A 25,616-nucleotide genomic window follows, 5' to 3' on the forward strand; every position below is an offset into this window, starting at 1 on the left:
ACTGGTCTGCTGTGAGAGAAGTATAAAACCCGAGAGTAAGCAAGCATGTAGAGCCATCTGATATTGCCACGGAATCAGAAACATGTCCTGCTGACCAGCGTATAGGGTTCAGTTCAGATAGAGCTCTGGTGGCGGGGTCACTCGTGGCAGGAACTGTGAACCTGACTTGCACAGTGGAATACACATCTGTCACAATGGGCTGCAAACACCAAACACAAACAAGCTGTCCTTTGCCTCAGAAAGCCTGTTGTGAGCCTGGGGGTCACATCCAGAGGGCCAGATGGTAAGTATTTTAAGCTTTGTAGAACATATATGATCTCCATCTTGTATTCTTTTTTCATTCTTTTTGTTTTGCAAACCTTCAAAAATGTAACAACCATGTGCAGCTCGAGGGCTGTACAAAAACAAGCAAAGGCTAGACTTGGCCCACAGGCCACAGTGTGCTGATCCCCTGTTCTAGACAGTGAGTACTACAAAATCATGTGTGGGGAAACAAGGAGAGGTTGGTAAAAGGGAACAAACTGTCAGCTCTAAGATAAAGAAGATCTGAGGATTTAATGAATAACATCTTGACTACAGTTGATGTCACTGTACTGTAAAACTGAAACTTGCTGAGAGAGTAGGAATGAAACAGTCTCACCAAAGGAGGAGGAGGAGGAGGAAGAGGAGGAGGAGATGAGGATGACGTATAGGAGGTGATGGGTGTGTTACTGAACTAGACGAGCAGGAGCCCTTCCACAGTGATCCCATGTATCAAATTACCACAATGCACACTTTCAATATTTTCCAGTGCTACATCAATTATACGTACATAACTCTGAAATTTTTAAAAGGGACAAAATCACTGCTATGGACCTCGTATCATATCATACGACTTTGTGTTTTCCTTCATTTTTGTTATCATCGTTATCCTCCCCCATCATCAGCAAAATTTCTTGAGCTCTTACTATATGCAGGGTACTGGGTTAGAGCCTGGATATATAAAGGCAAAAGGCACAATGCTGCCCTCATCAAGCTTCCAGTCTAGCTGGGATGAAGGAATCTAACTGTGAACAATATTATGAGTATACTCTGCAAGTACCAAGTAAGTATGCTGAGGGTATGTGTTGCAAGAGTACCAGTGCCTTTATTTTTAAGCGGAGGAGGAAAAATGAAATGTAGTGAAATTTTTATCTTTTGTACCAACTTAAGGGAATAAATAATAAACTCAAGGCCATGACCCAGCCATGGGATTAGGGAGTATTTTCAGAAGGGTATTGGCCTGTGTTTCAGGAGGGCTGAGGAAAATGTAATCGAAGCACAAGGCAACGCAGGGACCTGGAAAACTCTTTACCCTAAGTGTTCCTCAGGCTTGTTTGACCACGGAAACTGTTTTGAGAGGAACATTTACTTAGGTCACCAGGATCTCCTCAGATACCTTAAGAAATTCTCACTTATATTATTCTTCATTAGAATTTTAACAGCAGATGTGCTAATATTCTGGAAATTAACTTGGAGCTACACTGATAATGCAGAAAGTGCTATAGAGGTGCCTAGTCCTTTCTCCGTAATGTTTCATTTCCCCCAACGTGAGAAAAAACCACCATCTCTCAGATGTTTGAACCTTCTCAACTCTCCCTTGAGACAGGAGAAAATAGCCCAAAGTTCCCACTCTAAGAACATCCTCGTACTACTGAAAGTAATGTGTTCAAATATGGGCCCAAACCAGCAAACTTTAAAGTGAGGTCACAATGGGCAGACACAGAACCAGATGCCACCCCCCTGCCCCGGATAAGCAAGAAATAGCGCTTTAAAAAGACAGGTCTTATATTTTAAAGTTTGAATGTGTTCCAGGACTCCTATAGAGTTTATTGTGCCTCCGCAGACAATCCTCTGAACTCACAGAAAAGAGTTTTCAGAGGTTTGTACTGATTTCTAGACTGCCACCTTAAACCTCTTCCCCAAGAACAAGCCAGTAATACAGAACCTGATTACTTTCTGAAAAGGAGAGATGTTTCTGATTAATTCAGATGGTTTTAGAGGATATTCCTGGGAGGGCATGTGATAGTTCAATTATAACCAAAATATTAGTGCTTTAAGGTAGTTGGGAGGATAACGGGGATATTTCAAACTCTTCTGGGACGACAAGGCCACTTGTGCCAGTGTTGTGTCCAATGGTGGCCCACAACCTTTCCAACTTACAAACTCACTGTGTAGATCTGAGAAGCCAGGAATGAGTGACCATGTCTCATTCCTTCCTTCATTCAAGAACCATTAATTGAGCACCTGCCCTGCAACAGGCTCTGATCAAGGTGCTGGGACCACAGAGATGGAAGACACAGTGTCCCTGTCTCCAAAGGACTCACAGTTTTCTAGCAGGAGAAAGAAGAGATATGTGACCCCAATAAAAGTTATCACCCTCATGTCCAGCTTAAGACAACTAGCAGCAGGTGCCACTGTCAACTCAAGATAGTACAGTTACTAGGGGAAGGAGAGAAAAAAGTCACCTTTAACAACGGCACTACCCTTCTAAGAAAACACAGTCATAGAGAAAGGAGTAGCTGAGACTACTGCTGGCTTAATAAGCAAAACATTTCACCCGTTTTGGAATAAGCACCCTTTGCTATGAGAGATCAGAGTATTGTCACCATTGGGAGAAAATGAACACCAACAGAGAATCTTTTTTCCTACATTATGAAAAATTCAGAATAAACCATCAGTTCTTCACTAACACATATGCTTTACTTCAGTCAAGAACAAAAGAAACATGACAGTAGCAACTCTGCCATAAAACATGAGCAGTTGGGTTTCTCAAATCTATTTTATGAGAATGATTTTTATCAGTAACTATCACCAATCAAAACAGAATAATCCAAAAACAACCTACAAATCCAACTTGACAATAAAAACTCTGAGAGTCAACTTATCTTCAGGCAACCAGTCATTTATTTAACTTAACAGCCCTCAGTGATGGCTTCCCCAGCCCAGGAAGGGTATCATCTGCGTGGCAGGCTCGGGTGGCACAATGGCAGCTCTCCAAGAGCACGTGTGTTACCCCTACACAGTCGGGCATGTGATAGTTCAATGAAAGCCACACAGAAGGAGCTACTAGCATGGCCTGCAGGAGCCAGGAAGTCTTTACAGAGCAAGCAACATCTTAACTGGGCCTGGGAGGACAAATAGGAGTTTGCTTGCCAAAGGAACGGTGGGAAAGGGGCAGAAAATATGGGAGATACAGGAGGGGCATTCTGGGCAGACATCAGCAAGGATTAAGGCATGAGGGCTTCAGAGAATAAGGCCTCTTTCAAACACAAAGTCACATATGGGGATCCCTGGGTGGCGCAGCCGTTTGGCGCCTGCCTTTGGCCCAGGGCGCGATCCTGGAGACCTGGGATCGAATCCCACATCGGGCTCCCGGTGCATGGAGCCTGCTTCTCCCTCTGCCTATGTCTCTGCCTCTCTCTCTCTCTCTCTCTCTCTCTCTGTATGACTATCACAAAAAAAAAAAAAAAAAAAAAAAAATGTCACATATGGTCAGAGCGGGGATCTGCAGGGACTGATCAAGAAGCAGAGGCTGCTGTCCGGTCATTGCAGGCCTTGGCTGCCATGCTGTGAAGTTCAGCCTCTGAGATGTGGGAAGCAAGGGAGTGGCAAAATTCTATGTGTGTTTTAGGCCAATGTCTTCTGGGACAAGGTGAGGAAAGAACTAAGGGCAGGCTGGACTACATTGTGAGGGTCACATAGTTATTTCCCCCAAGGTCTCTTGCTCAAAGTAATTGGCACAGGGCAGCTATTCAGCAGGAGACGAGCCTGTACTTGACTGTCAAAATGAGAACAGCTCCCATCTGACTGATTTTAATTTGTCAAAACCTCTGCTGAGAATGAGGAAGTGAAGAGGCAGCAGCCAAAGCCTCTTCCCACTTTTACCTGGGGTACCTGCTAGGTCTCAAGTGTCAGGGTCTACTTGGGTGAGGAAGCAGAAACAGGCACCTCTCCCACTGGTGGTGCAGGTGACCTCTACCCTGTGTGGATGGTAAGTCACTCGAAGCCAGAGCCTGCCTTTCTCCTTCAGGATGGACCCTGGGTACCCCTCTACCTGCACTCCTCCCGGAGAGGGGACAGCATTCTTCCCTGTCATCCCTGTCCCAGATTCTCCTCTTTCTGTGTCCAACACAAAGGCCACTGTTTGAGAAGTCTGCTGTGTTACCCTGCCATTCAAGCCTTGGTTCAGCTGTGTGAGGCTGGGCCAGTATCCCAGATTCTCTGGGCCTCGATGCCCTCTATCAAACCAGATACTAGTATTTATTATTAGCAGAGTAACTGGGAGGATCAAATGAAACTACCACACTGGCAAACACAGGATGAATGCTTAACTGTAGGTAACCATCCAAACTAACATGTTAACATTCACCGCAAGCACTGTATCTATACCAGTGCATTTTTTTTTAAAGATTTTATTTATTCATGAAAGACAAACAGAGAGAGAAAGAGACATAGGGAGAGGGAGAAGCAGGCTCCATGCAGGGAACCCGATGTGGGACTCGATCCCAGGACTCTGGGATCATGCCCTAAGCCAAAGGCAGATGTTCAACCGCTGAGCCACCCAGGCATCCCTATACCAGTGCATTTTGTTCTCAGGACCCAACAAGATAGGTATTTTAAATTTTTCCATTTTACAAGGGAGAAAACTAGAGTATAGAAAAACTGCCAAAAGTCACTCAGCTTGTAAGTGGCAGAGGCAGGTCTCGAACACTGGCTTTCTAGCCACAGAGTGTGAGCTCTGAGGCATGATGAGATGCTGCTCCGTCGCACCATTTCCCCTCCCAAACTTGCTCTTGGGCTAACTGTGACAAATCTTAAGTTGGCTTATTTCTCATGTTTCCACAGCAACCCAGATTGACTCTAAGCTCCTTGAGGACAGCAACTTTATCTCTTTATCTATCTATCCTCATCGTCTTATGTAATAAATAATTATTTGCTGACAGATGATGTGACTCATCTGCTTACTATCCCCCACAAATGCTTCTATTTGTTGGCATTACAATTTCAAATCTGTCTCACTAGGGCACAGAAGAGTTAATGCAGCAGGCCTAAGACTGCCCTCCCGGGGAAGGGCCTGTGTGCAGACTCAGCCCTGTGCTGGCGTCTGGGAACTGGGATTTCAGGAGGGTAGTGTGGTTTATGTGGAACACCTGCCTTCCTTCTGCGAAGTCTGGAATTTGTGCATGTGCCAACTAGAAGATGACCCTGTGACCAGCCTCTGGCTGGTAAGTTTCCAAAGAGCTTTCCCAGTGGGCATTTCACACAAGTTGTCATAAGTAATCATCCTGTGTGACTCCACTGGAGGAGACTCTTGGAAGCCCACTCCTGGTTTCCTTTGTACATCTCCATTCCCCTTTGTTGTTTGCTCTGCACCTTTTCACTGTTACAAATCTCAGCCGTGAATCCCGCAAGTCCTCCAAGCACACCATCTGCCCCTAGGGTGGTGCTGGGGATCTCAACATAAGAAGAATTAAGAAAATTGGTCCCCAGGTAGTATGTTCTGTTACCTACTGAAAGGATGCCCTAAAATCTTTCCAAGGCCAGTTTAAAAGTGGTCAAGAGTTGAAGCCTGGACCCAGCATTCCCCGCTCATTTAAGAATCCTATCTCAGGCTGGCTGACCAGCTGCAAGGGAAGTAGTTTTGAGTCCCTGTGTTCTAGAAGCTGGCATGCACCCCCCCAAGGGGAGGATGGGTCAGGAACAGACACATGCCCCGGCAGATCCTGAAGTCTCGCTCTGTTGCTTCTTGATTGTGGGGGCCTTGTGCAAGTCACTTAACCTCTTGGGGTTTTAATGTCCTCACCTGCAAAAGGGGATTGACAACAGCACGTGGCATCGAGTGAATGCTCTGTTAGAAAGGAGGCACATGACGAAGATGACCCGAGGAATGCCTCCCAGGGGAGCACTGGCTGCTGTGCCCCAGCTTTTGCCTCAGGAAAACACTTGAAGAGGGAGCAAGGAGAGGCAGCAGGGGCAAAGAGAAAGACACAAGATGGCTAAAACTGCCAGCCACCCAGCATTATTAACAGGAGATGGGCTGGAGCACAGATTCTGAAATAACAAGCAACCTGGACCCCAAGTGCAGCTTCGTCACCTCCTGACTATGGGACCTTGAGTGAGTTACCCAGCTTCCCAAGTGGCAGCCTCCTCATCTGGAAAATGAGGATAAGAATGGTACCTGCCCCACAGGGTGGTTGGGAGCTAATGACAAATCTAGTACAAATCTTTGTGCCTGGCACAAAGGCAGTGCTCCATAAGTCCTAGCTACAGCATTTTGTGAAAAAAATCCAAGTACCATATGTTGTAAAGCATAAGGACTCTATAAACATTAGTTGCTATCATTACTATTATTAGTTAAGGAACACCAGCAGAGACGATACTTACAGTCTTTTCTTATCCACCACTCGTTTAACTCGGATGGCTCTTTGTTCTGAGTAAAGTTTACATACTCCTGTTGTAGGGGAAAACACCAGAACAGAGACCATTTAAAACCGCTTCTCAGGCAATGGTGTCATTAAGTATAAGGAGACACTACCGTCTTCAGCTAGCAAAGCTAAATGTTCTATCATCTATCGTGAAATGCCACATTTGACCTTTAAGATAAAACGAAATACTTTTTAAGTAATCTTCGATGAAATCCAGAACTGCACTCCTGTGCTCCTTCACTTGCTGGGAGTGTATCTCCTTGTGGGCTGGAACAGAAAAGGACAGCAGTCAGACGTTTGTGTTCAATTACACAAGGAACAATTCATCAGCTTCCTCAGAACAGTTTCTTTATGGAAAGTATTTGTAAAAATACAGCAATAAAACAAGTCTGTGTCAAATGACATTACATTTTTAAAAGAGGAAGATTTATTGGGCTTCACAAGAGTAAAAGATTAAACTGCAGAAAACTATAGTCAAAGAATTTATGGTTTATTCCAGCACGCAGGGATCATAGTGGATGCTGCTGCTTCTTGAGAGCTGACCCCTTTTGTATTAACAGCATCCAATGCTTAAGCTGACCTTCAAGTAACACGTTTAAATCAGACTCAAGCCCCACGCTCCTCCTGCCTGTCTGGGCTGTTTTTCAGCTTGGAATGCCCTGTCTTCCCCGCTCAGCCACCCCCATTCTAAGGGCCCTTAACACACCAAGTCAAACCTTTCTTCTCAAAGAAACCTTCCTCGACTCTTTAGCCACAAGGATGCCTTGCTTCTGCAAACTATCATATCTGCTTAAGGTCTGTGCCATTTATTTTGGGAGGACAGCTCCCATTTACTGAGAGGCCAAGCATCTACTACACGCAGGCACTCTACAGTACTTTACATATATTACTGCTAATACAAAAGGCAATCTGGATGCCAGTTTACACAAAGAGAAACTAATAAGGTTCAGATTCAATAAGAAGCCCAAGGTCACATGGTTTGGTGACTTAAATGCTGATTTTAGTCATAAACACGTATTTTTAGGTTATTTCAATGAATGTATAGGCCCTTAAGGGTAGGGGACATGAATCATGGTTTTACTATTGGGCAGCTTAACCCATGATCATGTGATCATTCTGCATTCTGCAGATCCACGAGACTGTACACAAAATTCTGTGAGTGTGTGTATTTCTTTGGCAAGAAGGTCTATAGCTTTCATCAGACTCTAAGTGGCCCATCAGGGCTGTGACAGAAGCTTCCCAAATACAAGTTGGAGTCAAGAACATGGCAGCATCTGGCCACTTTGAGCTCTGTGCTATTTAATGTAACAGCTATCTGCCTAAGCACATTACAAAAGGGTCAAGGAAGATATGCAACTTGGGAAGCTATCTCACTGCCCCAGTAACAATGAGACAGCAGTGAAGGAGACGTGATACTAACAACCCTAGTGCCAGCTATGGCCCTAAGCATGCACTGAACACAACTGCATTCTCCTAACTTTAAGAGATACACCCTATAATTGTGTCCACTTTTCAGATGGAGAAACTGAGGTCCAAGGTGACTGAGTGACTTGCCCAAAGCCATATGGGTAGAATGTGGTGGAGCTAGGGTAGGCACCAGAGCACCCAAGGGTCCAGAGCGCAACTTTTCAGCATGCGGGTCTGCTCCTCAAGTTTCATACTCCAGGTAGAGAGCTGAGAGAGCCCTCTTCTGTTCCGGTCCACACCTCCTAACTGCCACACAGAACACAGGGGTGTGCACAATCTGTCTGTTCTGGCCTTGTATCCTTAGGAAATGTCTCGTTGTGTATGAAGAACTCCTCTCCACCTCCCGCATCCCACCCATAGCCTGAATCATGGCCTTTTCATTAGTTTTTATAGCTGATCTTGAGAAAAGAGGAATTTTAAAGTTTTGAGACCTAAATCTGAATAGAAACACACAAGAGACCTCCAGCTGGGCATGCCCTCTGAACCTTGTCTGAGGCTTCACAAAGTCATGGTGGGCCGGCCATGTCCCTCAGAGCACCTCACCTTGTGTTCTCAGTTGCTGAATTGCTTCAGAGCAGGTCCTCATGAATGTCTGAGCATCCTGGTCTATCTGGTCTCGCTCTGTGTCTGTCATCCTTCCGTATTCAGACATGATATGGCTTAAAAAAAAAAAAAAAAAAAAAAAAACAAGTGGGGAGGGGCACAAAATTTTAACGCAGCAGGAAATGACCACAAATGTTGTCTGGGTGGAGCGTGAAGGGAAGAGAAAGCTTTGCTATTGACATGACATTTACGCTGAGACTGGATGAAGAGGAACTGGGCAGGCTAAGAGGTGGGAGAAAATTCTAAATAGCAGAACCAATGGATATGAAGGCCATGAGGCAGAAGATGCTTTCTCTGCAGACCGACCTGCAGCAGCCAGTCCAGCAGCAGTGAGGTGAGCAGGGAGTGGGGTCAGGCACCGGGGCGTACAGGCCTGAGTGGGAATGTGGCCCCTGACTTTGAGAACAACAAGGCAGCTACTGAAGGCTCTTAGCGTCACCCAATGACAGACCTGGATTAATATTAGAAAGACGCTCTGGGTGCCACATGCAGAATCATGGGAGATTCTATCTGGAGGCTCTTGAGATATATGTGAGAAACTGTTTCAGGCTCATTTTTTCCATGTTGACAAGCGGTCTTCAAGACTCACAATAAAAGACCTTTTAGAAACATTTCATTTCTCCTGATGTTAAGTTAGAAAACTTTAATGTTACTGAGCTAGTGAGGGTGCTCACCCACACTAATGCACCATCCTGAAGCTCGAGATATGACAGTTAGAATGCCTTGCTTATCATCCTACAAGCTGGGCACATGTGCCAACATTACTATTAACAGGGATGCTGGCCGAGTATAATTAAACACTCTGGACATTATAACCGAAATTTAGAATCACAAAATATCAAGTTAAAAGGGACCTTTAATAATGTACAGACTCAACTCATTCCATTCCCATATACTAGCCCTGCCAGCTACTCACCCTCACTGAGAATAAAATACAAAGTCCTGGGGTGCCTGGGTGCCTCAGTGGTTGAGTGCCTGCCTTTGGCTCAGGTCTTGATCCCGGGCCCTTGGGACAGAGTCCTGGCAATAGGCTCCCCACAGGGTGTCTGCTTCTCCCTCTGCCTGTGTCTCTGCCTCTCTGTGTGTGTCTCTCATGAATAAGTAAGTAAAATCTTAAAAACAAAAACAAAAACAAAACAAAACAAAAAAACCAACTACAAAGTAGGGATTGCCCCAACCTGACATATGACCTACTTCCTGACATGCACCCTCCTGCCCGGCATTCTAACAACACTGGCTGCTTTGCTACCCACGATTAGCCAAACACACTCCTGACCCTGCCACAGCCTGGAACATCTTCTAGCAGATGCTCTTCCAAGAGATGTCTATATGCTTCCTCCTCATTCAGATCTCTGATCACAGCCAGCTTCCCTGAGCACCCCCTGCGCTCGCCCCCAGCACTGCCACTGTCGCTGATTCTTAAGTGCCTGTGCCGGATGTTACAGTACTGCCTCTGAGATCCAAAGTCACCTTCTACTCTGGTGTGTGATACAAGGACTGGGACACTCCAACATACTGCTACTCTACTACCATCTGTTCCTCACTCTGCTTCATATTCCTTACAGCACTTACCACTCCCTGAAATATTGATGTCTGTCTCCCAGGAGCACATAAGCTTCATGAAAGCAGGGATTTTATCCTCTTTCCTTTCTGTTTTCCCAAAACATAAAGTGGTGTCCAGCACATAGTAGGTGGGCTAACATTAGCTGAGCATCTAGCTTGCACCAGACATGACTCTCGATGCCTTACATGTATTTCATTCACTTATTTAATCCTTGCAATTCATCCATTTGTTCAATTTTTTTAATACAGAACCCCCATACATCAGGCACTGCAGTAGGGGTTGGGATTCCAAAGTTGGAACAAGACTTATTTCTAATCCCCACAGAGGGCGGGTACCAAACCACAGGGGAAACTGATACAGAAACGAGAGGCACAAGGAACTGCTTTGGACAGTGTTGGTCTGCAGGTGGACAGGGGGACCCATGGGGAGAGAGGTCAGTTCATGCAGGGGAGGTGCCAGGCAGGCACTGAGGGAGACAGTCCCCACAGAGGACAGTGGGAAAAGACCTTCCACAAATGTCCAACCTGCAGGTCACTGTTGGAATGACCACACAATATTTGGTCCATACGAGGATAATCCTGAGCATGAAGGGGAAAATAGGAATGCACCAGGTGGTCCCTGCACACTGAGCATCCACACTGTGGCGCTCTCAGGGCTTCAAATCACTGCAAGGGGGAGCATACCACCAGCACACAGTCAGTGTCTCCACACTGAATGTCTAGCATATGTCTACTCCATTTTTCAAGGGAATGTAAATGCTATTGTGATAAATATACATGTATTTAAAATTGTACTGAATCTGTAACTGTAACAGCTATTTCTCCAATCTCAATAGGTTTCCCAAAAATACAATGATCACACAAATATTGCACTGTCAATTGGAGAGGTGCCCTTGAGGTACAGAAGCTGGGGACTGCTGGTATAGCCACTGGAGGATGTTAAACAGAGGAGTCTGCATTTTGCATGCGGTCTCCTGTGGTGGCTGGCCGTGGGGGCAGAGGAAAGCAGGAGCTGGGTGGTCTCAGTCTCAGCTAAGGGAAGAGACTCTGGGCTGATGCCAAGTCAGTGAGGAGGAGGCTCAGCAGCAGATCCGGGGAAGATGTACTAGGTAATGAGGACTGGCTGGCTAAGAAGGGAAATGAGGGCCCCGGGTCCAGAGCATGGAGGGCAGAGGTGTGGAAGGACAGATGTTCAGGTGTCAGGTCAGAGATGACACATGAAGCTTAGGACATGACAGAGAAGGAGATGGAGCAACTGGAAAGAGAGTTCAAACTCTTATTTTTCTGCGATAATTTAAAAACAGCACCAGCTATATAATGGGCATTTGAAATACAGTCATCAAAAGTAATGAAGGCTTGCTGGTGACATAGCCCCTTAAAATTAAGTATCACAATAACAAATTTATTACTGTTTGGAAAAGGTTACCTATCTGGCAAATAAATCCAAAAAAAATATATCCTCACAGGACATGCATGTAGAAATTCATCAAACTTTAATTTTATTTCCTCTATGAGGTACAGAGGGGTAATTTTATTACAGACCTCAATTTACCAAAATATTATTCAATTAAAGGAGACCAAGTTAGGTATAGGTCTAGATTAGTCAATTTACTTCAGCGAGAAAAGAGGAAAAGAACTGGGTAGTAAGTTTATTCACTGGTTAAGAAATACAAAGGATTTTTTTTTTTTTTTTTTAGTAATTTGATTGACCAGTATAAAGGGGCAAGTTCAAATTTGCAAAATGCCATTGACACTGTGCTTATTACTTTAATATGCAGTTAGATGCTTCCTGAGGATACAGAAGAGAAGGGATAGTATAAATGATTTTTCTTTAAGAGTTATTTATCTATTTTAAAAAGAGAGAGAATCTCAAGCTGACTCACTGTTTGTTGAGTGCAGAGCCTGACACAGGGCTCAATCTCATGACCCTGAGATCATAACCTACCCGGGCTGAAATCAAGAGTTGGACACTGAACCGACTAAGCCACCCAGGTGCCCCAGTATAAATGATTTTGTACTCTGTCAAAAGTTACTGAAAAGATATGGACAAAAGTTAAAGGCTACAATCTTATTTTTGCTATAAATATTATGTAGGGGCAAGTAGAGTACCTGTCCATAGTATAAGCCCAATAGCACGGAATTATCCTGTTAATGTCTGGGCTACAGATACAAACAAATACAGACCTTGTTCTCAATAAACTGCATCACAATAGAGATCATTCACAGGCTTATATAGATTCTTTTACACCACAAAGGCTAAATGTTAATAAAGCCTTCTGTGCATTAACACTTCTCGTTGTGCTAAGTGCTTCACAGACATTTACCCATTTAATTCTCACAACTCTACAACGTGGGTGCTATTACAATTCTCATTTTATATATGAAGCAACTGAGGCACAGAGAGGTTAAGTAACTTGCCAAGGTCACACAGCTAGTAATTAGCAGAGTTGTAATTCAAACCAAAGCATCCAGTCTCTGGAGTCTATGCTCTTAAACCACCACCCAGGGGATCTCTCATGTCAAAAAGGAAACAGAGTACAGAAGAAGAGAGGATGATTTTTCCCCCCTAGTTAATGGCGAGGAAGGTGATCTATGAACCAAATCTTGAAAGGCAGGATAAGGCCATGGGGAAACAAGAGTAGACACTCTTAGTAAGAAACAGATTGGAATCAGGAGAGAGAAGCCTATCTGGAGAACAGTCCGTGGTTCTACCTGGCCAGAGCACAGGACAGGTAGAGCAATGGTGGGCCTCTGGAGCTCATCGAAGGAATTTCATTCTGTAGCTTACAGAAGGGCTGAGCCTGATGAAGATGAATATGGCAGAATCTCGTTAGATGGAGTAGAGGGGAAAGATCAGGCAATGGGGTACCAAAACGAGGCAACTGTCTCCCAACTGCTGTGTAAAGGGTTGGGGCTGGTGCATTTCTGTTAGACTGAAGTTTAAGAAAGGAGCAAGGGCAGAGCCTGGGTGGTGGTCAGCTGGGACTGGAAAGAGGAGATGGATCTGAGACATAAAAGTTTCAGAAACGGCACAGCATCATCAGATTGGAGACCAGCAGTCATCGATAGAAACAAGGGACACATAAGAAAGAGAAAATGAACTGGAAATATGAAAGAAAGAAACCACTATTAACGCTTATCCTTACAATGCAGTTCAGAAGGAGAGAAGTAATGCTCTGGAGACCAAATGTTCCATGACTGACACTTCGTTCTGAAAAAAGAAACCAGGGCAAATGGACTTTTCAAACCATTTGGTGATAAAATCTGGAGAAATGAAATTTTAAGTAACAAAGGCTGGCTCTCTAAATTCTATGATCTACGAAGGAAAAAGGGGAGTCCCTGTGACACGTGGTACAGCCCAACAGAGAGTGAGACACCAGTGCCATCTACCAACCCCACGTACTGACTGCTTTCACATGATGGGCACTCAGAAAAGACTTGCTTGCAATGGGATCTTTGTTGACTTGATCTGACCACTTTAATCCCAATCTCCAGAGGGCCACTCGGCAAAGTCTGGTTCCAGGAGGGAGGCCAGGAGGGGGAAGTCACAAGAGCAGAACTGTGTGGAGTCAAAGCCAGAGGCCATGGGCATGGAGGACCACCAGTCAACCACTCACTGTTTTAGCTGACTTCAGGAACAAGTAGGGATTGGACTGACAGAGATCAAAATATAGGCTTGATCATAAGACTCAACTCAGGTGGCCCCCAATGGCATTTGGCAAGTGTGCTGCATGTCCCGGCCACACATGCCCTTTCACGCTTCTGGCTGGCTGTTCCTCGTCTTTTCTGTGCTCTTCAAACTGCCAGCTCCTTATGCTCCATCTTCAGGGTGAGTAGTTACCATTTCCTGCTCTCTGAGCACAGCCCCAGTCTCTCTCTCATCTTCCTCTGGGCCTGCGGACATTGCCTTCTCTCTGCTGCCCACGGCTAAATGCCCACCTCCTGGCTCTGCTATCCACCTGGCCCAGGTCGGCCCCGCAATGCTACTCCCCTCCCCTGTGCCATCCACCTTTAAAGGAGGGCGGTATGTACGCGGTGCCCAGAGTGCCTGCACAGAGTGAGCACTGCTTGTACTCGTTACTAATAGCATTTTTTTTCCCTGTCTACTGGATCTTTCCCAATAAACATGGTGTCATTTCTCTCAACTCAAAACAAAATCAAACCTTTCAACTCCATGTCTCCTACCAGCTAATCTCTCCCTTCATTTGGGTAAGACTCTTGTCAAGTTTGCATCCCACTCTCCATTTTCCTGACCCAATCCAAACAGGCTTCACTCTCCTCACTCCACCACCATCCTCACTCCCAGGGACATCCGGGGCCCCCACACTGGCTCAGCCCTTACCCAGTCACTCTAAACACACTAGACGGAGTGGATGGCTTCCACTCCCGGCCTTGTGTTCCTCCTCTGCCCTCAATGACTCCACTCTCCTGATTTCCTCCAACTTCATTCACTGCTCGTGTTCAGGCTTTTTGTTGACATCTCTTAGCCCCCTGAACACTTAAAGATGGTCAGTTCATAGCTTGGTCCCTGAATTTCTGCTGTCAACACTGCTCGCTGGGTGAGGCAGTCTGGTCTCCTAGCTTCAGCAGCACAAATACCAGCTTTATGCTTAAAAGTCTCAAACTTCTATCTCAGCCTGAACCTCTCCTGGAATTTGAGACCTGAATATCCAACTGGCTACCCAACACTTCCAGCCAGACCTCAGACTCACCTTGAGGAATACACCCCCATACTGAGCCCTGGGCCTGCTCTCCTCAAACCTGCACCTGCTACAGGCCTCTCTATCCATGAGGACAGCACTCCCGTTCCTCCCAGCTGCTCAGGCCTCACACCTCACATCCTCCCCTTCCCTGCTTTTCTCTCCCAGCTCCCGTCTAATCCATTAACAAATCTCTTTGGCTCTACCTTCAGAATATTTCCTCACTGTTACGTCTCTGGTCATGGCACTGACATCCCTCACCTGGACTTAATGATAGCTTCCCAGAGTGTCTGCTGCTGCAGCCTATCATAACATACCAGCTGTACTGACCCTGTCACAGACTCAGTCATGTCCTATCACTCTTCCTCCTCTGTACAAGACCTACCTAGCAATAAAAGTCAAGGTTCTTGCCAAAATTGACAAGATCTTTAAGATGACCTACAAGATCTGGCTCCTGCTGTCTCTCTGAGCTCATCATCACTTACACCCCAATCCCTCTGTCGTCTTGCCTGCTCCTGTGATGTTCCAGACACGCTCCTACATCAGGATCTTTATACTTGCTGGCTGCCCTCTTCTGGACTGTTCTTCCCCCAGATATCTACATAAACTGATCCCTTACTTCCTTTAGGTGATTACCAAATGTCCCCTTCTTAAGGAGGCCTTCCCTAACCTACCTTTATAAGACTCTTTTCTGACATGTTCTAGCCACTTTCCCCTCCTCCTTGCCCTTACCTAACTCTAACATTCCACATAGTTTACTTTTTCTTTGTCTGTCTTCCCCCACAAAAATATAAGTTCCACAAAGGCAAGGACTTTTGTCTGTTCACTGCTGTGTCCCCATCAAGAGCAATGCTTAGGATCTGCAAGGCTGATAAATCAGTACATCATAATCAAATACTTTTTGAATAGTCTGACTCAATCCATGAGGCGACTGCAGAGCAGGCTTGATACATGGCTGCAACTATGCTCCTTACGAGGCCCCTCCCCCCTCAATTTCAGCCCACTCCCCAGACCTGTAGGCACCCTTGCAAAGCTCTTCCAGAGCCTTCCCTGGAAAAGCCACTGCATCCATCCTGATGGCAGGCCCCTCCTAAGAGAAAGGGAGGAGTTAGCTGGGAGTTCTCCATTCCAGCTACCAGGTAGGTCCCCTCTTCTCCCTGGCACCTCCCCACTCCCCAAACCCAGCTGCTCATTTTCTGGGGGAGAGCTGGGAAAGACAGAAGGAAGCCCCTGGGGTTCTCAGAAATAGATGGCCCCACCCTCAGGAGAACTTGGAAGGGAGACGAGTGGTTTGCTATCCCAACACTCTCCAGCATATTGTTTGCTGAACTAGTTTGGCCTAACATGGTAATGCTGGTAATGCTAACAGAATGTGCCCTCCAAAAGGTGCGTGCTCCATCCCTCCTCCCATCATAGCATGGGAGGGAGAGCAGGGAGGAGGGGGGGCTCCAGCCTTGTACTCCTTCCTCATAGAACCAGTCTCATCAGAAAGGGAGGCCAGAGGGGTCAGGGACACATAAACAAGAAGGGTACTCACTTCCGAGTGAACATACACCCTGTGGGCAGAATGGACCTACAAATGACCAATTCCAAGAACATTAGATTAACATCCTCCTACTCTAGATTTTGATTTAATGGAAACTCAGCTCAGTGAAACTGAAAAGGTCTAAAGGTTAATTTGATAAAACTGATCACTCAATTAAAAGGTGATGTTCCTTTAGGAACATTATACATTAACCTTTTAAGCTGGAAATTGAAGTATAGTTATTCTATTAGTAAAAACAGAAACCAAAGAAGTTTTCCTCCCAAGTAGTATTGTTTTGTTGCCAAGCCATTGCAGAAAAGGTACATCTACCAGAAGTGGAGACATTATTTTTAATTAAAATCATTTAAGACATCCAGCCAGAGGCTACCTCCATTGCATGCTGTTCTGCTCTAGTAAAATGTCATTACAAAAAAAAAAAAAAAAAAAAAAAATGAAATGGGTCAATAAAGTCTGAGCTCTACATTATGGAAAAAATTACAGCTTCCTAATTATGTCAAACTAACAAAGCTTTATGAGTCTGAAGGCAATTTTTCTTTCAATTCCACGTTCCTACTCCACCCAAAATGTTCTGGCCATGGCCAGCATAGCACACTGGGGGCAGGGGTGGTGTAAAGGCAGGCTGCAGAACGTTCACCACTGTCTAGGAAGGGATTGGGGGGACTTGATGAGGGCCAGTAAGGGAAGCCACCCTCCATCCAGAGAGAATGCCAGTCACTTAGGGTGTTTCTGTGTCAATCAGCTTCCCTAGTGTCACCCTAAGTGCCTGCCCCAGCCCCCTCCCATGGGAGAAGGGCGCCTTTTCCGATCAGGAAGCTGGCAGAGGAACCAGGCACAGACATGGACATGCACATGCACCCAGCCATGGCTACTTGCTCTCTTTCCTCTCTGGAATCTGCTTGCTTACAGAAAGCAGAAGCCCTGGGATCTTCTTTTCTCTCATATGCTGTATAGGGGCTTGCCCCTGGCTCTCCATGCTCCAGGGACTGCAACCATTCAGTGGGTATAATGGCTGAGTGAGTCTGTCTAATTCAGGAGCCTTCAATAAGGCAGCTCACTCTCAGACCTAAGCTCTGCCACCCTAGATTTTATCAGTGAGCAAGCTGATAACTCGTTCATCTCCATCATGTTGACCTAACCCTGCATCATCCCATCTCTCTCTCTCTCTCTCTCTCTCGTTCTCTCTCTCTCTCTTTCTCCCCCACCTCCCTCCCACCTCTCTCTGGCAGGAAGGAGAGGTGAGTTTTTAACTGCCCACCCCTATAACTTCATCACAGATCACATGGGGTTCCAGTGCAGTTACTCTTCATACCAAGGGGCTTCTCTGTGTCAGGAACTTGAACACATCTCATCTAATCCTCATAAGAGCATCATCCACATTGTATAAAAAAGAAAACAAGCATGAGATGTGAAGTGAGCTCTAGACACTGACGTGACTAATACCTGGCAGAAGTAGGGCTGAACTTAGGTGTGACTGCCCCCCGCAAGCTCACGCTCTGTCAAAGGGACCATTAACAGGGGCAGGAGTGGAACTCAGAATTCATGAGTTGGCAATGAATAGCTTTAAAGAATAGGACACTGAGTTTCCATAACAAGGTAATAGAGCTGTCAAGACTAAGAAAGCCTCAGGAGCTAGAGCTCTATCTGATGCTCAAGACACATGACCAGTTAAATGGTAGAGCAGCACCAGTCCTTGGAGACCCCAAATGTCAGTCTGAATGTCTGCTGCAGGTACCTGGGAAAGAGGAAGCCCTGGGCCAGCAGCCAGCTATACTGGGTGACATCAGGAAGAGGACTCAGAGTGGTCTGGGAACACAGACACACAGTGTATGGGAGCCGAGAAGTAAATGCCTTCATATCACTATTATAATCAAAAGTTTAAAACTACTGCAAAGTTACAGAACAGCACCCTTATAAAATAATCTTACAAATGCATGGAAATTCACTGTCTTATGTGAATCTCTCAACTAGCTGGTGAGGGATTATCAACCCTTCTGTTTAGAGCAGAACTTTATAAGCTTTTTTTGAAAAGGGCCAAATAGTAAATACATTAGACTTTGCAGGCCATGTAGTCTGTCACAATCATTTAATTCTGCTGTTGTAGTACAAAAGCAGCCAGAGATAATATGTCAATGAAAGGGTTTGGTGGTATTCCAATAAAATTTATTTATGGACACTCAAATGTGAATTTCATGTAATTTTCAAATGTAGTAAAATCTTACCCTTTTCCCCCAGCCATTTCAAAATGTAAAAACTATTCTTAGTTCACAGGCTGTACAGAAACAGGCAGCCAAGGTGGACATTGTTAAACCCCTGGTTTGGAGAAGACATCGGTTTTACAGATTAAGGACTTTCTCAGGCTCACAAGTGGCTAACGAGGGAGTGGGGTGGCTTGAATGAAACCGACCTTTAACACACTTGCCTTGTTGGATGCCTTTTCAAGGCAAAGGGAAGTTAACCATGGATTTCCAGGAAAGGCCTCTACAACCACTGGTGTAACCTAAGTTGTCAGTTACTCAAGGAAGGAACTGGACAGAGAGGTTTATGCCAATTTTGTTTAAGTTTTCCAAAATGACTATAGCTTCCATTTTCATGAACCATAAAATTAGTCCTTGATACATACACACCTCTGGAAATGAAATTTACACTGCCATCTAGTGTTGAGCTATTATTTTAACTGAGAACTTAAAAACAAGGTCATCTTGGCAGTATGCACTACGAGTAATAATTTTACTACATTCCAAAATTATACAAATGAAATACACTTAGAAGTATAAAGTTGCCTATGATGACATTTCATATATCCCATCCAACCTTCTCATTAATTCACACAGTACCCTTGAGACTGAGTCCTACAGTAGACGGGTGCACCATCACCAGGTGCAAATGAAGGTCCAGGAAGCCCAGGCGACAAGAGATTTCCCTGTAATGCTCCTGCATCTGTTGAGAGCTGGAGTCTTATTCTGGAAACTATTCTATAAGTCTCAATCAAAATGCTTTCTGTCCTTTGAAAAAGCATCCAAACCAAACTCTCTCTAGATTAAGAGTTCTTGTCATGCACATTTATATGACCTGCATCATCCTATCACTTGTTCAATAAGCACATACTGAGAAACTGTGTCTTATTCACGTCTGTTTCACAACGTATACAGTACATGTAGAGATACAAACGTGGGGGCATCAGCATAGAAGATTATGCTGTCGGGATATCGTGACCTCAAGGGTGTGCAGGATAGCAGAGCCTACCCAGGATACATGAGCTCCTTTCTGCTCTGCAGAAACCACCACTAAACTGACCCTCCCCTCTACAACTCTGGGTGGGCAAGTAAAAAGTAAGGACAAAAGGCTCAAAAGGAATATAGGTATGGGAAAGAACTCAGTTACCAAAGCCATGGTAAAAAGTATGCACTTACCTATAAGCATTAATATAATCTTTCCTGTGTTCCAGAAGAAAATCTCTCAGTTTGCCAATGTGTGAAATCTAGAATTAAAAGAAAGCAAATAATTTATATAGATAGGCATGTTACACTTACCTGCAATAAATTTTAAATTAATAGAGGATAGACTACAGGTTGTAGACAAATTTTGAAGCTACAAACTGGGCAACTTTGGTTTGGGCTTCTCATATATAGTTGAGCCTTCAACAATGTGGGAGTGATGGGCACCAACTCCCCCTACCAGTAGAAAATTCCTTATATAACTTTTGACTCTCCCAAAACTTTACTAGTACCCTATTGACTGGGAGCCTTACCAATAACCTAAGCAGTCAGTTAACACATATTTTGTATGTTATATGTATTATATACTGCATTCTCGTAATAGAGCAAGCTAGAGAAAAAAAATGTTACTAAGAAAATCATAAGGAAGAGAAAATCCATTTACAGGACTGTACTGCATTTAACATAATAAAATCCACGTGTAAGTAGACCCATGCAATTCAAACTCATGTTGTTCAAGGGTCATCTGTCATCATTAACTAGTTGGATAACTCCCAAATTCCTGGGCTTTGGTGTCTCATTGACAGTTCCTTCTTCCCGTAAGTGTTGTGATAGGATCTAAGACGTTAGGAAGAGATTATCTCTATGGAACTTCAAGATTATATGAGATAATGCATGTCTAGTAACTATATAGCATGTGCTCAGTAAAGACAAATTCCTTTCCTTATAAGTGTCATAACTAAAATTTTATAGACAGATACTCCTCCTTGAGAGTGTTCTGAGGATGGATTCTAAGGCTGAAGATGTCAAGTTTATAGACAGGGCTCCACAGAGCAGCAGTTAAAAGCTTCAGGGGCAATGACAGATCCCTACACAGCAAACCTCCATCTTCCCAATGGCCAACTTCCACAGATGAACAAACACAAAGGTACAAAGGACTGTATTTGTGACCACTGTTATCTAGTATAATAAAACCCCACTCAATAGCACCTCCCATGTGTCAGGTACTACATGTGGAGATAGGGATTACAAAATTAGTAAAATAAGGGATGATCCCTGGATGGCGCAGCGGTTTGGTGCCTGCCTTTGGCCCGGGGCGCAATCCTGGAGACCCAGGATCGAATCCCACGTCAGGCTCCTGCATGGAGCCTGCTTCTCCCTCTGCCTGTGTCTCTGCCTCTCTGTCTCTCTGTCATGTGTGACTATCATGCATAAATAAATAAAATCTTTTAAAAAAATTAGTAAAATAAAATAAAAAGAGGTAGGAATAAAACTACAACCATGTTGACAAATACAAAAGTGTTTCCAGAAGGAAAGAATGATTGATTAAGCCAGTGGCCAGCTCTGTCCTTTGACCACTGCTCACACTAGCTTCTGCCTAATGTTCTTTGTACTTATTCCAAACATATATAACCCCAGCCTCGAAGGGTCCACTGAACTTTCATCTTTTCCATGGAAGTTTTTCTGTCAAGGCCAGGTCAGGCTAAGTTTCACTTTGCTCTCAACTTGAAAGCACTTCTGTATACCACTCACATGGCACTAAATTACACATGGCCACGTCTTCTGGCTTTTCTGTCAGTGGGACGATGAACTATGTGGGCACAGGCGGGGCTGCTTCCCCAAAGTTCCAAGCACAACATAGGATCCAGGGGTGGTCACTAAGTATCTGTGGAACCAGTCTATGTCTAAGTACAAAGACAGTATTTATCACAAGGGAAACATTCAGCGTTTGTCTGGAGATAAGTAAATAGGTTCCGTTAAATTTTCCACAAATTCTAGATAAATAATAAATATGGTTCAGAAAAGTACCTTCAGGCATCTGAAGAGCAGGAATCAAACTAAAAATGAAATATGGCCTTAACATTCACTTATTTACCAGGTAACAAACAAGGGTTTAGAGTCTGCCTGACATCCCTGGCCCCGTGAGGTACACTCACTCACACAACCTCGTTCTCTCCCCCAGGGCCCTGTTGTGAGCACGGGCGGCACTGCTCTCCAATGTTAACCAGTTTGGGAAAGTGAACCTCACAGAAGCTAAGTGATTCATCCAAAGTGAGACACACAGAGCACGCGGCAGAGCTTAAAGGTAAACTCAGGACAGTCCGAGTTCAAATTCAGCATGTTTTCCTGGACAACATAGCTGCCTTCCTCACACCCTTATTCCTATTTTCCACTTAAACTGCATCATAAAATCTGATTTCTAAGACAGTGAGGAAAATATTTAAGGGAAGTACAAACAGGTGTTTACTGTACAACATATAAGATTTGATTTGTTATTCTCCTGTTTTAAACTTTCAGTGTTTCTATCTTCTTCCCCAAGCCGTACTGACAAGGGGCCAGGTAAACAGTACACAGTAGTCAAGTGGATGGCTTTAGTACATTTGGCAGTGGTGGATTCTGGATTTAAAATATGCTGCAGCCAAAGGAAGTAGCTCTGTCAGCAGTCACCTCCAGGCCTGAACAATGGGGTCAAGTCCAAGCTCCCATAAAGCCCTCAAGGCCCTTCACAGTATGGCTCTAAAGATCCCGCTCACACTCCCCACCAGGCTCCAGGTCCCAGGGCTCCCTGCACACACACCCAGATGGCTCTCCCCTTCCCTGGAGACCCACCTCCCTCCTTCGCAAACGTCTCCTCTTTCAAGATGCTCTTTTCCTCCCAATTCTGCATCCCCAGGCACAGCCAGACCTCATCACCTACAGAATGTGGCACGTGTACCTATTTCAGCACCCCTTCTTCAGGGGACCACAATGACTAGCTTTATTTATTTTTTTAAGATTTTATTTGTTCATGACAGACACAGAGAAAGAGAGACAGAGACACAGGCAGAGAGAGAAGCAGGCTCCATGCAGGGAGCCTGACACGGGACTTGATCCCGGGTCTCCAGGATCATACCCCAGGCTGAAGGAGGTGCCAAACAGCTGGCCATCAGGGCTGCCCCCAATGACTAGCTTTAGACTGATTTCCCTATACCAGACGGCCAGCTCCTGGAAGGTGAGAGGCTGTTTCTCTTACCCATAACTCATCAGGCACAGATTCTAGAGCAAAGCAGAGCCTCAAAAACTTTCATTGTATGTTGAATAAACAATGGGTACCAAATAACCCCCAAAGGATTACATTTACTGTTGTAGGCAGTGTAATGCCACTCTCTCCCCCAAAGACGTCCAAGGTGTAATCCCTGGAACCTGTGGATGTATTATGTGACAGACTAAAGGAGAATTAATGTAGCACATGGAATTACAGTTGCTTGTCATTTGATCATAAAATTTTAAGGGAGATTATCCTGAATTTTCCAGGTCTGCAGGCCCTGTAATTTCACAAGCATCCTTAAACGTGGAAGAGGGAGGCAGGCGACAGAGGGAGTGTCATGAAATGGGAGAAGGACTCAATCTAATGCTGCCTGCTTTGAAGATAGAGTGGAAGAGACAAGGAACGTGGTCAGCCGCTAAAAATTAGGAAAGGGAAGGAAATAGATTCTCTTCTACAGTCTCCCCAGAAAAGAACACAGTCCTGCCAACACCTGGATTTCAGCCTAGGAAGAAAGACCTCTGTCTACAAAATCATAAGATAATAAATTTTTGTTGTTTTAAGCCACTGGGCTTATGGTAATTTGTTACAGCCTTAAGAAGAAACTCATACACCTTGTCTTAGTTTAAGCTGCTGTTAACAAAATCCCACAGGCTGGGTGGCTTACAGGACAATACAGTATCACAGTTCTGGAGACTGGAAAGTCCTAGATCAAGGGCCAGGAGATTTCCTGGGGTGTGGTTGAGAGCCCTCTTCCTGGTCTGCAAATAGCTGCCTTCTTGCTGCAATCCCACAAGGTGGAGAGGTGTCACCTCTCCCGTGTCTCTTCTTACAAGGGCGCTATTCTCATTCACAACCTAATCACTTCCCACAGGCCTCACCTCCTACCACTATCACACTGGGATGTAAGGGCTTCAACATATGCATTCGGGGCGGGGGCGGGGGTAGTAGGGAGACATAAACATTCAAAGTAGGTTAACAGGCTTTTTGTTAGGAGTCATTAAGCTTTCCACAAAAAGTTTTTAACAAGTCCAAAGGAATCTAACACATAGGCTGGATCCCTCATTGCCCTCTACCCCCACCTTTAGCTAGCTATAGTCTACCAGGATGGAATGGTGCAAGGGGATGAGTGCCAGGAGCAAGAAGGCCCCACAGACATCTCAAAAAACATAATTAGAAGAGGTTTCTCTTAAAGTATAATAAATATGATCCAAATTTCTTGTGTTCTGTGATGGCAAATTTCTATGAAATGAGTTTATTAAAACAAACTAAAGCTTGTTCAGTATTAAATGCAATTCTTGATAAATTAAGAGATACTAAGTAATTACTGACTTAATATCAGTATAACTCAATACTTAACATGAGTATAATGAACAAAATATTTCAAGTGTATAAATGAAAAGAAATACATGAGCATTAAAATTTCTGTAGGTATTCGGCAGCCATGAAATTCTATTAGACTCCTAAAATAGATACACACAAAAAAGTCACAACAAATAAGAAAAAAAATTTCAATAGGTCTTTGATTTATCTAAATAGATACCCTTAAGCCCCAAATAGCATTATATGATAGGACTATCTTCATAATGAACAATTTGGCAATTTAATCACATGACTACCACCATCATCTTTGTAAAGATTCTTGGCCAAACTGATCTGTTTACTGTTGTGCTTGGTCCTATTTTTTGAATAAACTGCTAAAGATAGTATATTATATTTCATACAATGGTCCTATTTTTTGAATAAACTGCTAAAGATAGTATATTATATTTCATACAATATGGCCCTTAAGTTTTCAAAGTTTTAGAGGCTGAGTATTTCTATGCTTTAAATTTTGAATGCTTCCACACACAGTGCTAATTTGAAAAGAACCACCTGTATGTGTGTATCCAAAGAGAATGCCTCTTACTCTTAAAAGGAGAAAGGCCATTCACTGGAATGTCAAGTCTGACATGGAATCAGAGAAAAATGAAAGATTTATTGCCCCATAAAGATCTACAACTAGTGTCAATTTCTTTTTGGTATCACTGAATGACGCGGGAGGAGGTTAGGGAGAGGTACTGCGAAGAAGCAAGAGGTCATTGGAAAAGTCTCTGTGGGACCAAGTGGATGACAAAATGCAAGGGCTAAAAACAGGGAGTTTTCTAGGGGCTGAACCATGTTGTGGGACACATCACAGCCTCGAGTAGATGAGGGACCCATAATTTTCATAGCTCTGTGCCTTCGTGATTGCTCTTCCTCTGCCTGGAACAGCTTTATTTCAACCCCATGCCACCAGAAGAATCCCTGTTCATCCTTCCAGGTTCCACTTAAATGTCACCTCCTCCACGAAGCCTTCCCTAACATCTTATTTAGTATTTTCTAGATACCCATCAGCACCTTCCATAGAACATTAAAAGCACTTATCTGTAGATGTCAGTTGAGTTCCTTGAGGTCAAGATCTATGCCCTATTTGTTTTTGTATCTCCGGTAGTGAATAAATGTTGGATGAGGAAAGGAGGGGAAAATAAAGTTTGTGGGGGTTGAAAATAGAACAGAAACGGCTTCAAGATCTGATAACTCCTGACATGCGAGTTGGATCAAAAAGGTATCACAAAATTAAACATCAACAACTGTGAACAAAGGAAGAGGAACACACTAGCTGTGCAAATAATTTTCCTGGAAAGTCAGTGGCGTGTGTTCAGAAGGTGAAATCTACTGAAGATGTGCGATCTAACACACTTCACGAGGGATGACCTGCTCTCACAAAGCTGATCATTGTCCATCTGACTGACGGTCAGCTCACCATGGGAGAGTCTTTATGGCTGTGAGCTGTGGTTTTATTACACTGCT

At 44.3% G+C, this 25,616-nt stretch overlaps 1 protein-coding gene and 1 long non-coding RNA gene across 8 annotated transcripts in view; one reads left to right on the forward strand and one right to left on the reverse strand.

The window, feature by feature from the left end:
• Nucleotides 1-25,616, reverse strand: part of STX18 (syntaxin 18) — a 120,048-nt gene that overhangs the window by 27,259 nt on the left and 67,173 nt on the right. For 4 of the 5 annotated variants that reach the window (XR_007409936.1, XM_049108627.1, XM_049108626.1 and 1 more), the window contains exons 2-5: nt 19,736-19,803; nt 8,457-8,572; nt 6,615-6,713; nt 6,406-6,472 (exon numbers count right to left, since the gene is read on the reverse strand). Coding sequence is in view for 4 of the 5 variants with exons in the window: in XM_049108627.1 (XP_048964584.1) it covers nt 6,406-6,472; nt 6,615-6,713; nt 8,457-8,572; nt 19,736-19,803 (350 nt within the window). In the remaining variant the exon portion in view is untranslated. The remainder of the gene's footprint in view (nt 1-6,405; nt 6,473-6,614; nt 6,714-8,456; nt 8,573-19,735; nt 19,804-25,616) is intronic. The other variant, XM_025437656.3, reaches the window with a different exon arrangement.
• On the forward strand, nt 41-23,347 carry LOC112653486 (uncharacterized). Of its 3 annotated transcripts, none has more exons than XR_003132227.3 (4): nt 41-283; nt 13,233-13,908; nt 21,723-21,845; nt 23,054-23,347. It is a non-coding gene; the product is annotated as an uncharacterized LOC112653486 (long non-coding RNA). The 3 variants fall into 3 exon arrangements; XR_003132225.3 differs by lacking the exon at nt 13,233-13,908 and adding an exon at nt 20,513-20,687 and having other exon boundaries at nt 52-283; XR_003132226.3 differs by lacking the exon at nt 13,233-13,908 and having other exon boundaries at nt 61-283.

This window comes from Canis lupus, chromosome 3 (assembly GCF_003254725.2).
Source record: "Canis lupus dingo isolate Sandy chromosome 3, ASM325472v2, whole genome shotgun sequence".
Classification (NCBI taxonomy): domain Eukaryota; kingdom Metazoa; phylum Chordata; class Mammalia; order Carnivora; family Canidae; genus Canis; species Canis lupus.